This window comes from Thermobia domestica, chromosome 3 (genome assembly GCF_964235325.1).
Source record: "Thermobia domestica chromosome 3, izTheDome1.hap1.1, whole genome shotgun sequence".
NCBI lineage: Eukaryota > Metazoa > Arthropoda > Insecta > Zygentoma > Lepismatidae > Thermobia > Thermobia domestica.
In genome coordinates, this window is record NC_137456.1 from 309,095,708 (window position 1) to 309,112,128 (window position 16,421).

At 38.1% G+C, this 16,421-nt stretch overlaps 1 protein-coding gene across 3 annotated transcripts in view; it reads left to right on the forward strand.

The window, feature by feature from the left end:
• Positions 1–1,692: 1,692 nt before the first annotated feature.
• LOC145681135 (PRKC apoptosis WT1 regulator protein-like) overlaps positions 1,693–16,421 on the forward strand; it is a 49,446-nt gene continuing 34,717 nt past the window's right edge. For 2 of the 3 annotated variants that reach the window (XM_081752566.1, XM_081752568.1), the window contains exons 1-3: positions 1,693–1,846; positions 7,256–7,370; positions 14,653–14,791. In XM_081752566.1, the coding sequence (XP_081608692.1) occupies positions 7,256–7,370; positions 14,653–14,791 (254 nt within the window). In that variant the 5' untranslated portion in view covers positions 1,693–1,846. Of the gene's footprint in view, positions 1,847–1,926; positions 2,083–7,255; positions 7,371–14,652; positions 14,792–16,421 lie in introns of those variants that run through there. The other variant, XM_081752567.1, reaches the window with a different exon arrangement.

The following is a 16,421-nucleotide window of genomic DNA, read 5'->3' on the forward strand; positions in this document are numbered from 1 at the left end:
TTGTTTTATAAAATTTATCCGGATCGGATTTTAATTCAAAGAAAAGGTTCCTGTATATTCCGTATTCTCGTCGAAGCTGGAAAATGGGGTGAACCCACCACATTTTCCTAACATACTTCCGACGGCGGCGTTTTGAAATATAATATATTCCAGCTAAAACGATAGCTCTCCTTCGGGAATTCATTATCACAAACTAAAGTCGCAAACTTTCTATTTTACGCATGCGCATTAGCTAGCGAGTAGTAATTTGGCGCAATACACGCACGGATGTATGAAAACGAAAATAATTTACGGTGAATACGCTACATGTGATGCTTCCGTTCTAACGCGGGCATGAAAATCCGCCTTAATAGTTGAAGTAGTGATCGGTAATAGTTGAAGATCTAATCAAAGTTTTTGCAATAAAAAGTATTATTTTCAAATACAAATAAAATTGAAATATAAAAAAATAAACATTATTTTCCATCAAGTTTTGTATAATTTTATTTTATGGTTCATTATTGTTTATAATTTAAATACATGTATAGGGCACCAAAATCTTGTAAGTAACGGTCTTCATTTACCCTGAATGTGCTATAAATAATTGGTGTACGCAGTGGCGTATTTAAGGGGGGCTTCCGGGCTTAAGGCCTCCCCGAAATGTTACTTACTATGGTAAAATAAATGAAATATCTTGCAGAATTTTCACATTTCCAGGCAAAGCCCCCCTCGAAAGTTAGCAAACCCCCGAAACAGAATCGTAAATTACGCCACTGGGTGTACGTATGTATCAAAACTTGTCTGTATTCGCGACAACGCTTGAGACCGTAAATAAAAAAAGACGCCGACTCCTCTCTGTATGTTTTTATCCAGTTTAACTAGCAATTATTTCATAAAGACTTCATTGAAATAATATTCTGCTTTTTGAGATATATTTAGATTTTCTGGGCCTTATACAGAGTAGTTCTGACCCGTGATTAGTATCATACTAAATAGTTCGACTAACATATGTTTCCTGCAGTAGTCAGGCCTTTAGTATGGCGCTAATAATACGTCAAAACGAATCTGCATAAGGCGGTCTATGTGTAGCAAATGTAGCGCATTGCTTTAAGTCACAAGAGATTTTTTTCCTGTTTGCTTCTCTACAGTATTTGCATATGTAACTTTGCTTACAAGAGCCCATATATGTTTGTCACACAATATAGAAACTAGGTTTAGACATGAAACGTAATATTCTAATTCTTTGGTCCAGAGTTGTTATTGGAAATCACGTCAACTTTTCAGTTTCTTTCGCTCCCTTTACAACAAAAATCCCTTGAAAGCATGGTTGCCAGGATATAACTACTCAATCGATCCTAATTTTTGCTTATATTTTACCGGTAATTATTTTGTAGGAAATATGTTCACGCACTTAATCATTTCTACGATCTCCATTTACTAATCACTAAACTTTAACTGAAGACGGACAAAAAAAAAAAAAAGTAATTATGAAAGATAATGAATTACAGTATATTCCTAACAGTTTTTTTTTTTTTTTTGCGCACAAGTGTACATATACTTTATTCTACACACAATTGTGTATACTATATTTATGTTTTTGTGATATACAATATGCCCGAATGAAACTTTTTCTAGTGGCGAAGGAATTTAATTGTTTACCAATAAATTTTTGTAAACAAAGGTTTTTACTCCGCACTCATCGTTCGTTCCAAGTATCATATATGGGCCTAATATGGCGGTTTAGTATACCATGCATCAAGGTACTAAAGATCGAACCAGTTGTCATATAGTGAGGAGTGGTCAGAAGTAACATGGAATCAGCTGGAAGGTAGTGAGTGCGTGTTGTTTGTATGAATCATTTAGTGAGGTAAGAATCATGTATCAACGAAGTTCTGAGTTTAAATCACGGACTGCTTGGTTTGAATTATATAGGGATATTTATATACATTTTTACTATTAGTTTTTATCAGCGAATAGAAGCACAAAATAGTATGTTGACATATAACAGGTCATTCTGAATTTCTTCGATGTTTGTTTACAAGTGTTTTTCCATAGTGTCATCGCGAGAAACTGTGTATGTAATTGTAAAACACACTCATAAGGGTAAGAAATGGCTCATATTGAAGCATAACGTTATTTCTGCTCGTTCTGAGAAAAGCTTTGTATGGTGTGTAAAATATTAGGCGAGTAGTATACAACATGCATAGCAATCGAATGACAAGATTCGAGAGAGGCATTTACTTTAGTTTGTAATTCCGTGCAGAAGTAATATTTCGTACCTGTTATGGGCTATTGTTTAGCTTTGGCGGACCAGGTTTATAACCGACTTCTTTGCGATATTCTATTCACATCAGGTTAGGTTAGTTTAATATTTAATTCAAACGGTATTGCCGAGCGAGCGTTAGCGAGTGAAGGCGGGTTAGAGCCTCCCCAGGGCACGTTGTTTTCTGTCTTCGTTAGTGTTGCCCCCCTATTACTAAACAATTACCCTTTTATCTACTAGATGCAACCTACAGACTTTTAAAGGGCCTCTGTGCCACAGAGTATATCCAGTATTTTAAGGCTTAGGGTTGGGTAGGGTGGTTAATTCAAGTTAGATTGAGTTAGGTTCGGTATTCCTGGACGTTGACTGCGGCATTTAACTCTTTTAAACTGTTATTTGTATTAAAATGAGTGAAGTGCCACTGCGTTTACTACTGCAAGGGTCATCTATTACGCAATTGCAGCTTATGGAAGAGTTTTGATTGGGGTTCCAAATTGACCGGTATTTTTGTCAGGCACAACTATATATTTCAACGTTTAAAATACAGCTATTCTTAATCTGTTTTGAGAATTATGAGCAGGCGCCGGTAATTTTAATTTTCAGAGTTGGCAACCCTACTTTTGATGGTTACTGTCTTAAAATTGTACACACACAGTTTATGGAACCATATATACATTATTTATATATTTACTTCTTTACTCACGAAACGTGCTCTGTGGCTTAACTGTTATGTGTATTAATACAGAAATACATTCTTATTTTCTGCAATGCTGCTTACAAAATCACTTTTGACCTGTATTAGGTTCACTCACAAAGGGACTCGTATCTTGGCTTAGAGATCGCACGGGTAGAGTACCTTGCGCCGAAAACACAGGGCGAAGCCAGGTGATGGTAGGAGCAACGCCTTCGTTGTTGTGAGTCCGGTATGCTGTGGCGAACGCCCACCGAAAGTGTTCCTCATAATACTTGCTTGACCATTATGGGTATTGATACAGAAATAAATTGCCTACAAAATCAGTTTTGACCTTCACTAGGTCCGCTCACAAAGGAATTTGTATTTCGATCCCGCGGGTAGGAGTGCCATGCGCTGAAGACACGGGGCAGAGCCAGATGTTAGCGGGGAACGCCGTTGGAGTTGCTCGTTGTCGTCTGCCAGGTCTTGTAGGGAACGCTAAAGAAGTTCCTCGTCATATTTTGTTCATTGATACTCTCCAGAACTTTCTACGTTCTATGTACACAATGTGCGTAAACGAAAGGAAATAACCGCACATTAATATTAACCAGTTCTACGAGTTTTGCTTCTTATCGACTTACATTTACACTACTCGCTGAGAGCAAATCAATACTTTTATTAAAATATTAATTTTAGAAATTTTAAAATAAGTTGTTGAAAATTTAGTTTTAAGAACTTACCTTGTAATTCAATATTTTGTGTGGAATGTATTTCATTACTTTAGACATTTTACTTATTTCGAGATTCCTTACCTCTCGGCACTTTCATGGTAGCATATCATAAGTTAACATACTGACTTTACTTCATAATGGCTTTCTTATAGATGAATGAATGCGTGCATAAAACCATCAACTTTTGTTGATCTATTTCTACATTATACATGTCACTTGTAAGATCCATACATATTTTGATTACTTAAACAATGTTCTTTTAAAATAACATTATATATATATATTTTTTTCTGTAAATTTTAAAATCTATGGTCCCATAAACTATACTGGCACCATTAAAATTAGCATAGCTACGTGAATCATTGAAATGGATTAAAATCAAAACAGTTTATCTTTTCTGAGTTTGTTGTGAATTTCCGCGCAAGGCTATCATAGCTCAGTGGTACTCTCACCTTTGATGCGTGGGTTTTCTCGAGGTACTCAATTTTCCTCCCACTTCCTTGATTTCACCATTTCGTTCATTATCATCTCGTATCCCTTAACCTCGGAGCGTAAGTGTGAGGTCGTTAAACAAACAAACAAAAAAACTCCTTCCGGAGGTATCTCTTAAGTCTTGAGAATAACTGAGAAGGTTTCCTGAATCGGGTTCTGGTGAGAAATGGATCTGCAGTAGTCATAAACGATGAGGATAGTGGTTGAATCGTGTTTAACGTCTAGGACATATGGACTATATTACAGTTCCTGTTGTGCTTCGTCAATCCTCTGCCCAATTACAGAACAACTCCAACGGCTGAATTTTCGCCTTTGTGGAGGAATTGATGTGATATAAAATCGCATACATTCTCCATATATAATTCAACTTTCAGAGGTGTTTTTTAATGTTGACCATAATGATTGTAGTATAGTTCTTAGTATCTGAGTGGCAAGTACCGATTTCAAAAATGATACAATGTATCGCTGTTCGGGGAAGCGAACTAGGTAGTAGTGGTTAACGTGTCGGCAAAGTAAGCCGGAGACCAGGGTTCTGTTCGCCATCAAGTATATTTTTTCACACTTCATATATTATTCATTTCAAACCTGTATGGAAATTGATGTGTGTTATTTCCTCGATTTTTCTACAGGGATTCTCTATGGGTTTAATTCCCAGACATGCTCCCAACATAAGTCTCAGTATGCTCTTACTTAATGGTGGATTCATAGTAAGCTAAAGGTAAGCCTTGACAGCAGTGAACACGGAATACTTCGATGGGAAATTGGAAGTATAGGGACCGCCAGCTCCACTGTTACTCGTGGTCGGAATAACGCGCGCAGTGATATTTTAATCACGCATATACGGTGGAAACAATGAAATATACCATGACTAAATACAGCGAAGTGCGCGTTATTCCGAAAACGAAGAATAATAATAATTGTGATTTGCGTGAAATACACTTAATGATTTTTGGGAAGGTAAAGAATTACTTCTGTTGGTAGGGATCTCAATTGGTGAACAGTACGCTGATCCAACTCTAAAATTAAAAGAATAAGTAAATAAAAAGTCAGTCGCTTCTATGATGTACACCTCCACTCGTTAAGACATTTTTGATTCATTTGAGAGTCGTTCCCAGAAGTAAACTTTAGTGTGTATGTATGTGAGAGAAAGACAGAGTAACTGTTTATAGAAGTACGATTGACAAATTATCCGCAAGGATCCAGACACCCATACATACTATAAGCCGCGTGTTTTCACGATTTGTAAATAAATAGTGGCAGATGGCATAATGAAACTACACTTTCAGGAGGAGATGAATAGAACACAGATAACCACGAAGAAATCCCACAATCCCTCCACAGGTTCTCTTTCCAAAGAACGGCTATAAAAGAGGACGTCGAGACTAAGAAGTCATCAGGGCCTTGTACCTACAATACCTACTCCTGAGGCTACTATGGGCTACGGAGACTTAACCTACAATACCTACTCCTGAGGCTACTATGGGCTACGGAGACTTAACCTACAATACCTACTCCTGAGGCTACTATGGGCTACGGAGACTTAACCTACAATACCTACTCCTGAGGCTACTATGGGCTACGGAGACTTAACCTACAATACCTACTCCTGAGGCTACTATTAGCTACGGAGACTTAACCTACAATGCCTACTCCTGAGGCTACTATTGGCTACGGAGACTTAACCTACAATACCTACTCCTGAGGCTACTATTGGCTACGGAGACTTAACCTACAATACCTACTCCTGAGACTACTATTAGCTACGGAGACTTAACCTACAATACCTACTCCTGAGGCTACTATTAGCTACGGAGACTTAACCTACAATGCCTACTCCTGAGGCTACTATTGGCTACGGAGACTTAACCTACAATACCTACTCCTGAGGCTACTATTGGCTACGGAGACTTAACCTACAATGCCTACTCCTGAGGCTACTATTAGCTACGGAGACTTAACCTACAATGCCTACTCCTGAGGCTACTATGGGCTACGGAGACTTAACCTACAATACCTACTCCTGAGGGTGCTGTGGACTACAGAGTCACCAATCCCGTCTGAGGCCGCTTTAGGCTAGGACACCTTTCTAAGAACTTGAAGCAACATTATAAGCCGAGGGACCCCTTGTTATCCAACACTGAAAAGATTTATTTAGAGTAATTAGAGACAGATTTTATTGAGACTGTACGATAATTATATACGACATTTTTATAATAAAAAGGTGAAGGGCTAAATTCCCGTATATACCTTATTGATTCAACATACAGAATATTACAATATAAATTGGACCCAAATTAAACTGATGATGTTTTTGTATAATTGAATTCTAAAACCTACTGCCATCAAATTCGCCGTAACCGGCGGCGTAGTCCTGTAATCCAACTGTCTTGGAGACGAGATAGTGTGATGGAAACGGGCTATACGATGACTTGATGCTGTATGATCTGTATCTATCAGCTGCACTGGATGATCCGTCAGTTGCAACGAATCCGTGTTTTGAGTCTGGATTCAAAACTCGTTCATGGTTCGGATCCAACTGTAGTATTAAAAGTAGGATTGGACTGCCATAGGGGACACCGCAGTCGAGTGGTTAGAGCATTGGATTCATGTCCGCGTTGTCCCCGGTTCGATTCCCGGCCGGCTCTTCCCCAATTTTCGGCGTCCATCCAGCGTCGTGATGCAAACTGGGGAATCACGTGAATGAAAGGCGTGACGGCCACTAGGTCTAGGAAACTCCCAATACGCCGGTTAACGATATGGCGGCGCGGCGCACTGACCACGTGTTCGTTGCTAGGGTGGACGTAGTTCCACCAGTCGCTAACAGATGGCGTGGAGTGCCTCACAGATCGGGTCGTTACGTTAAGTGGTTTGGTTTGTAAAATTAATTTGCTTCTATGCCATATTGCTGTCTGCAATTTGGCAATAGGAGTGTTTCTAGGGCCTAAATTCTTTTTCGTCTATAATGATAAGGTAAAATCAAATCTATTACTTTAGAAATAAACTTAACTAGTAAGATTCTATAACAACCAATACTTGTAAGTATGAATATATTAGCTGTGTCTCTAGATTTTGTATGTATGTTGATGATTTTGAGATTTTGTTAAAAATCTTTTACAGATGGCTTCGAGTTCAGTAAGTCAAGAAGATGTTGAAAATGATTTTGAGCTATCGTCTCGCCGATCAAGAATTCGTACTGCTAGGGCACGTACTGTGAATCCTCCTGCAAGGATTGGTAAGTCGTTAAGAATAACTGGGAGGACCTTATGCTATTTTCCTTTAGTTCGTGTGTTCAGTTTTTTTTAGCACGTAATTCAAATATGGTTATCGGAAAACTCATGACATTTTTGTAACAGATGACGCTATTCATTTGTCAAAGTATTAGAGTTATTTTCATCTATGTCATTGATATTTGACAAACACAGGGTTGTATCTTCATTCTTTTAAAGTTGGTCGATTTTGTTGAGTTTGCAGATGTTACGATTTACATTTTCTCCATATTTTGCTGATTCACTTCCTTAAAGTGAAGACGACACGTCAGCCTGGTAAAAATTTGAGTAAAGTTTATGCTGACAATACTGTACAAGAACATCAGTGCCGCGATGGTTCACAAAATTGCATGTTGATGATTTTCATCTCAGCGATACTCCTTGTCATTGAACATTAGACATGCCCACTGAACTTGATTTCGAGGAAATAAAGCAGGGTTTCTACAGACCTGGAGAGTCAGGGAAGATACTTTTGGTTAGGGAAAATCAGGAAAGCACATAGGCTACAGCAGGCTGCTAGTAGGAAGAAAATTCATATTTAAAAAAATAATAATAATTTCAAATTACTTGATAAATTGAAATGGGCTGGCCTGTTGCTTAGTCAGTAGTGTATCCGACAGCCAATCAGCGACATGTTTAATCCCCGGTGGGTGTATAAAGAGCTTATCACCTAGGTCGTAAGTTCTGGAGGTTGGTTTAGCTTCGAAAAACGAGCACCGGGAACACCCTGGGGCTAACGAGTCAATAAATAAATAAATAAATAAAATAAAATAAAATTAAATTAAAAAAAAAAGCTGAATGTTTTTCCAAACATCCCTAGCAAGTTAAAAGAGGTGGCGTCTCTTATTTAAGTGGACTCCTCTTGCCCTGCATTATCATTTGGCTAAGCTCCTAACTAATTTAGTTTCTAATGAATTAGAACGGTAATTGTAAGTGGTTAATTCTAAGTTTTAGTTTTTTAGATTTCTGATGTTGGTATGTAAGAATATCATTTTAATTTTACTGTACTGTTATGTGTATGACTTAATTTTCAAACTTTGCAGGTGTATTGCTGAACAGAAACTGATAAATCATGGCAATTAAAAAAAAAATCCGTATAATTATCAGGTTAAACAATATATCCTCATTATCGTAGGGGCCGCGGTGGCTCAGTGGTAGAGCGTTCACCTCTGGTGCATGGGGTCGCGGGTTCAAACCCTGCTCCCGCCACGTGAACTTTGTGGTGGATAAACACCGTGTGCGTAGGTTTCCTCGGGGTTCTCCCGTTTCCTCCCACTTTCTCCATTCCACCATTTCATTCATTTCTCATAATCACCGTCTCCTTTAGCCTAGTCGGCATAATCGTGGGACGTAAAACTCAAAAATTTCATTTCATTTTCATTTCCTGATCATGGTTTTGCATCATGGTTAAGAGATGTTAAAGGTGACGATTTGAAAGTATATTGCAAAATTTGTCACAAAAATTCAGATCAAATAATTGAAGGAAACAAGTAATAATTTCACAAGCTTGAAATCCAACTCACATGAAAACTTGAAACTACGAGCAAGTCAGAGAAAATTTATATTGAAACTAGAAAGAGTCAGTTAAATTAAAAGTAAAATATCTATAGAAACTTATAAAGGCATTGATTTGTGTCCAATTCAAGTTACCCAACACAAGAGATTGCAGAACATTGAACATTAGACATTCATAAGAAACAAGTTATACTCTGAGTATGATGACATTTTAAAATGTCGTGTTTTTCGAGCTCCGACGAAGGAATCAAACGATCAGCTCTAATCCCTTCAGTTGGATAGTTCGAACGAATCAATTATCCTGAAATGTCCAACATCGTTAACCGTAAAGGAGCTATATTCTGTTGCGACAGCGCGAAACTTCACACTACGTTTGATCACTGTTAAAAACTATTGAAACTTGAATGGGATGTGTTACGCGACCTTGTGCCATTAGAATTCCACTTGTTTGACTATGTTTAAAACTCCTTTCGTGGTATAATGTCCAATTGATATGAAGCAATAAATCAACTCAAAATGGGCAATATATTAATTAACTGATCTTTGTCCTTTCCGTGAATAAATGACCTTTGAAAAACAGAAAAAGGACGTTGCGACTCTTTTCGACAACTAATAATATATTATCTTTCGTAGTTCTATTGGGTGATGCTGCCATTAAAAATGGTAAACAAAGCTGAAAAAACGTGACTCTACTATAGGCGCTAAGTTATCAATTAGTTTGTCACAATCTCCTCATCCACTTCAAATTCTGATTTTTGGAAAAATTCTTGCATTTCCAAGGTTTCGGGTATCTCCTGGAGTCTTATTCATGGAGGATAAAAGTAGAAGTAAAGTAAATAAAAGCATCAAGGAAATTCAAAGGTCACACCGTAATTTGACAAGTGACAGCAGCAATCGATAGAATAAAGTGTATCTTCACTGCTCTTATCCGGTGAGTCCATTCCTTTGTTTCCTCGATGCTTTTACTTATCTTGCTTCTGTTTTTGGTTCTCCGTAAACAAGGCTCCAGTGAAGTCAAAATCTTGAAACTTCGAACCGTTTTCAGGAATCAAAATTTAAAATTAAGTGGAGTGGTTCTTAAAGTTCCTGATCGTGTTATCATCCAGTGTTAATTAGTAATAGTGTATGTGTTTATTTGGTGAAATATCATGGGTGTTATATATTGGTTTTGGGCTAGGTTTTTTTTTTTTTTTTTTTTTCTTCATGAAGTATACTGTAAAACTTTGTGTAGTTTTGTCTCATATATAAGGAAGAGGTAGAGCTGTTAATAAAAAGAGCATCCGGAATCGACTCCCACTACCAGTATTTTATTATAAAAAGTTCCTCTATAAAAATATTTTTACAAAATACTATACAAATTGATTTCTCTATAATCAGGGTGAGTAAAGGTGGTCTTCGACCGTAAGGTCGCAGACAGGATCTCCAACAGAGCCCCATAGCAGGCTAAGAGGAGTGGAATTAAGGAACCAATGCTCCGTAGCAAGCAGAGGCAGGTTAAGTTGCCAACAGAGCCCCGTAGCAGGCTAAACCAGGAGATAGGATAGGCATAGTCCCGTAGCAGACTAGAGGCCTGGGGTTAGGTTACTCCAAGAGTCCCGTAGCAGACTAAAGGAGGGTCACCAGAAAACTGGTACTGAGCTGGATTCTTCTGTCCAATTTATAGCGTCCCTTGGGTGGCGGTGGCGCTGCTGCTTCAATTTCGTCTTCTGCTCCGTGGGAGGGGCTAAACGTTGTATGCAGGTGATTGCAGGTCCCCCTGGTGGAAGTTCCTCTTGATGAAGCACGAGGTGGTGTTTATAAACACTTGATGCGTGGATTTGTTTGTAAACAACTTCACATGGGATATTACAATACAGATTTATTAAGTTTTCGATAACTGTATTGTATTACTGAATATTGTTAGTGCTGAAGGAGGCGTTGACTGGTACTAACTGCCTCAAAATTGATCTTAAATGTTTTATTAAATATTTCATGAATTTTAAATTCTAAAATTTCGCGCCACATACTATGGGACTGTGCAATACACCGGTTGAGAATCACTGGGTTAGGGTATATTGCAAACACAGTTCTGACTGATTTCTTTGTGTTGGCACGCGTTGAACAGTCGGCTTTTATACACCAACAAATCGGTTAACTTCATTTATGACCAAACACAATAGTCACTGTTTTCCATTCAGTCATATCTTTTCTTCTACTGTACCTGACTAGCTGTTCCCGCACAACTGACTGATACACTCATTTCAGTCATCCAGGGAGCCACAGTGGCTCAGTGGTAGAGCGTTCACCTCTGGTGCGTGGGGTCCCTGGTTCGAACCCCGCGCAAGCTAAGTGAATTTTGTGATGTGCAAGCACCATGGGAGGAGGGGTTCTCGGGGTTCTCCTGTTACCTTCCACTTTCTTTATTCCATCATTTCATTCATTTCTCATCACCTTTAGCCTAAACGGCGTAATCTGGGACTTAAAACTTAAAGATCCCATTTTTCATTTTATTTTACAGTTACGCATCAGCGGTGATAGGTCATTTATTCACATCTTAGTAATGAAATGTCAATTGTAACAATAAAAATGCAGAAATGCTTGTTCTAGAGGGGTAACTATTTTTTGTCCCATGTGCTTGTAACTGGCATTATGGACAGTTTCTTCCTATTGCAGTTCAGAATTGTATGTGGAGAACTGTAAATTACAGAAATGCTGAACAGATGGATTCAGAGTTATGATTAGGTATACCATTGTTTTGTTGACGGCTTCAGTAATTTTATAAGTTTTTTTTTTTTAAACTAAAATTATAATTTTTAGATAATAGTTTTAACTGAAACAGAGTTCTGTCATATTAGGAAGCATGAGAACTTAAATGACTTTCGTTTAAGATATAATATGTTAACCAATAAAGCGCTACAGGAAGTTATGGTAATTTTATTTGGAATTAAATTTTATACTTGTTAGATTGGATAAGGGGGCGGTATCAGTTCCTGAAGGATTCTATTAAGTATGGTCATGAGTGAAGAATTCATATTCTAAATTTCTGGACAAACTGTAATAAGAAACTTCCTGGTAAACTTTTTTTTTTCTAAATAAAGATGATTAAATAAGTAAATAATTTAACATAACACATTAAACTCGTAAAAAGCGCGAGTTACCAATGGCATATCTGTATATGTAGCTACTTGTTACAGATTATACCAAGAAAATGTATACCGGTGGTATCCAGTATGACTTTGTACTTTCCCTACTTCAACACAAAGTCTGTTAGTTCCGTATCTTCCCGCACAACTAATGTGTGCTCGGACATCTTTTGCGTGGTCCCTCGCAGCGGTCCCGGGTTCGATTCCCGGTGGGGACACTCGGTTGAAAAAGTGTGAAACGTTTTTTCAGGCCAGCCACCCTGAATGAGGTTTTCCTGGGTTTTCCTCATTCACACCAGGCAAATGCCGAAGTGGTACCTAACTTATAGGTCTCAGGCCGATTCCTTCTTTCCCTTTCCCCGGATAGTGTGCTCGCCGAGGGAGAACGAGGCTCGCCCTCAAACGTGACGGGCTAAAGGGCCATAGATGCTGAGAGCCCAGAAATCGAAATCCTAAATCGGACATCTTTGCAAATAATATAGTTCACTTTTCGCATTGTGAATACGTATTTATTTGTACCTGTCTTCTATTTATTTGTATTTTAAACTTCTAAAAAAGCTAAGAGTCCACATTTGAAACAAGGTGGTTCAGACTACAGTCACCAATACAAAATAACGAATCTATCGCCAATAAATTCATATGAACAAGTGACACATCATGACAAAGGGTCTATCCGGTTGCAATGATGTGAATAGACTTCGGGGGAGATGGCTGAAACTCAGCTCATATGTAAAAGAGACTATGTAGATTCTATATTGCAAAAGCAATTTCTCCTAAAATGGATGAACATAGTCAGAAAAAGCACGAAGCATTACCATTGATGTCAATGGAAAATGAGGAAAAACAAATAATTCCTCCACTTATTTCAGAAGCCAAGTAAAAAGAGATGGCTGAAACTCAGCTCATATGAAAAAGTAGATTATATAGTCCAAAAGCAAATTGTCCTAAAATGGATGGAACATAGTAAAGAGTCACGAAAATGAACATTAAAGTCAAGGGCAAATCAATTCAAAAAAATAAAGTCGTCCACATATCTCAAAAACTATTATAAGGAGATGACTAATTGAAAGCTTATTGCAAAGACATAATGGAAAGCTTAAGACAATATATAACATGTAAGGTAAATGTGGATAGAACATGGTCAAAAGTCAAGTTGTTTAAGTAAAATTAATAATAATGATAAAGTATATGCATCTTCCCCTAATTACCCAGGGCACCCCACGCGGATGTTACGTGCTTGAAATATCTCACATCTCGATTTGGAATCTCCAGACTCGATGTCGCACGCAACGTGACTTTTGACCTGATCACGTGGTACAGTCTGGTCCTTATAGCAAACGGGATAGGCCCTTTAGAATGAAGGACATAGAGATTCAGTGGTAGAGTCCTCATAAGATTCTCTGGTGTTTAAGATTCTTTGTTCCGATCTCAAAGCACTTGATGTTTTTGCAACAATATCGCAGCGATGGTTTCCTCGAGTTTGTCTCATTTTCTCACACTGGTTACATTTCTTCAGTTGTTTTCTTATCATCTTAACCTCTTTCCTGCTTGTTGAAATTTAAATTCTTGTATTTGCGATACCAGAGAGTTCCATCAAGTGGGGTATTTAAGTTGAGGAATTTTACTACAGTGAATTTTTGAAACTAAAGGTTATATAATCGCACATCAGTTGCAGTGATAAACACGAATCGTAATATCACATAACAATATCACAATGGAAAGCATTTAGAAAGCAAGAACAGAAAACAGTGTACAGCAGTGTACAATGTCAGTGAGTTTCTATTCCCGTGTGTTTTAATGTTTAACAGAAGATTTGTTTTTTTCATATCCTAACCTTTTAACCATTTTTAATCTTCCTTCATGTTTTTTATCCTTTTTGAAGTCTATCACAGGCTGATGAAGGAAGTAGCATCTTCCGAAAGTGCTACCTGTAGCATGTAGAAGAATATTCTGTTAGATATATTTTTTTTCGGTGAATAATAGCCTTTCCGCTTTTTCTCAACGAATCATAATGTTTTCCATTTTTTTATACGATCTAATCATAATGCCTTAACCAAAACATCCACGACGTTCTGACACCACGATTGTATGGATTAAGAAGTATTTTCTACGTACATGTAAGAAGTAAGTGAAAAAAGCTTCCGATCACATTCATCAATATGAAAAGGTGATATTTATCATCGGTCTTCTTTAGCCTGAGTGGCCCCGTGTAGCGTAATCGCTAATGCTCTCGTCTTTGGTACGACCGGTCCCGGGTTCGATTCCTGGTGAGGACACGGTCGAAACAGTGTAAAAGCTTTTTCGGGCTAGCCATCCTAAGTGAAGTTTTCTTGTTTTTTTCTTCTTTTTTTTTCATTGACACCATTCAATTGGCGGGATGGTACCTAATTCAGAAGTTCCAGGCCATTTCCTTCCTTCCCTTTCCTCGAATTGTGTGATCGCCAAGGGACGCCATCCCTAATACGTGACGGAATAGTATGGCGATATGTTTACAATCACTTCGTGAATAGATTTGTTCCTGTGTTGCTAAATTTGCTTTTGTATATTTTCACGTTCAGTGCTCTTTAATTAAAGTTTCTCCCATTTTGTGTTTGTATTATTGTTGTTCCAGATCCCGGAGGCGGAGACTTTGATGATGCTGGTGGAGGTGACTTGAAATCTTCAGAATCGCTTAACATTGGCTCGTTCCCCACGGAGCATGATGCTAGCCCTAAACCTCTTGGACGTGCTAAGGAAAAGAGGGTAAACAGGTCAGTGTTTAATTCCTTAATTCTAATCCTTTTCTATTATTTCTGTTTTTTGATAAATTTTGGTTTATAAAAATTGTTTTAAGTAGAACACGTTAATTGTATTTCTGTAGAACAGTATTTCTCAGATCTGTTTGAAGTGAGGATCACGTTTATTACTCAGTTTCAACGAACCATCCTACTTTTGTCACCTTCGAAACCAAATTTATGTATTTATTTATTTAACATTTTGAGCACATGTTAATACTAGTACACTTATATTTTTAAAATAGTATTAATTGTTGTTCATTGTAATTTTGCATCGCTTTTCAGCACGGAGGTTTTATGAGACGTGGAACTACAGTTTAAGATGGAATCCGTAACACCGTAATGTGTTTAACTTTCAACGTTCTCCCGCCGGGAATCGAACCCAGGTCTCCGTGTATCAAGTATTAACTAAAGTTCTCTTAATAGTACAGGGTGTTTCAGTCAATTAGTCCCTTTTTCATTTTATTATTGTGACCAAACGAGTTAACGTATACAAATAATCAAAGCATCACTGTAAAGAAAAGTGTTCTAAGTTTCATTACTGGTGAACAGAATGTATGCCATATTCAATTTTTCCCCACGCCTGTTGCGAACCTCCCACATGCGAATCGTGAAGTTCTGGAAAATTCGTCTACAGATATCTCTATCGACAAGTATGCAGCAATCAATGATTTTCGGCCGCAAATTTTCCAGTTTACGAAGAGTCCTAGTGAACACTTTTTCATTAGGAATCCCCATAGAAAAAAATCAGACTCAAGTCAGGACTGGTAGGTGGCCAGTAAATCCATAATCAAAGAGAACCGGAAATCGATTTGACACCACTCGATCTTAAACTTAGAATGGAGATAACTGAGCACTTTTCCAGTCGTGTGAGGTGAAGCTCCGTCCTGTTGGAACCACTGTCGACGTAATGGAGATCCTTTTCTGTCGCAATTCAGGAAAAAAAAAGGCCGCCAACATTTGCTGGTAATTTTCCGCAGTGATATGTTCATCAAAGAAGGGACTAATCAAGCAGTTGGTTGACAGTACACACCACACAAACAGTTTGGCCGGGTGAAGGCTGGTCTCCTCGATCATATGTGAATTTTGCAGTCCCCAGAAACGAACATTTTGTCGGTTTATGTCTTCTGTGAGGTGGAAGTGTCATCTGTCATCCACACTTTATCCAACACATCAGGATTTTTTTTATGTGATCACCGAATTCATATGCGAACGTCTCCTTCTTAACACATTATTTTCCATAGACAAACATCTAAACGATTTCTTCGTTAGAGAGTCTACAGCACTGCAACGAATGGCATCGATGTTTCCAGGTGTGCGAATGCGACGCTGGCTTCCGCAATTTTTTCTTTCCTGTCGCGTTTCCCGTGGCACAGAATTGATTCACAAATCTGATTGCAATTGTATCCGGAGCACATGAACACTTACGCTCCTTTCTGAACATTCTCTGCATGGTAGTGGACGATTTCGTTTATAGATACCACTGTACAACATGCGATTTCTGTTCCGTCGTTAAGGGCGGTGCCATTTTGAAGTATATAGGTTTCAATTGTTGCCGGTTGTCAAAACAAACTTTGAACTCCAACGTACACGACAATATCTCTAA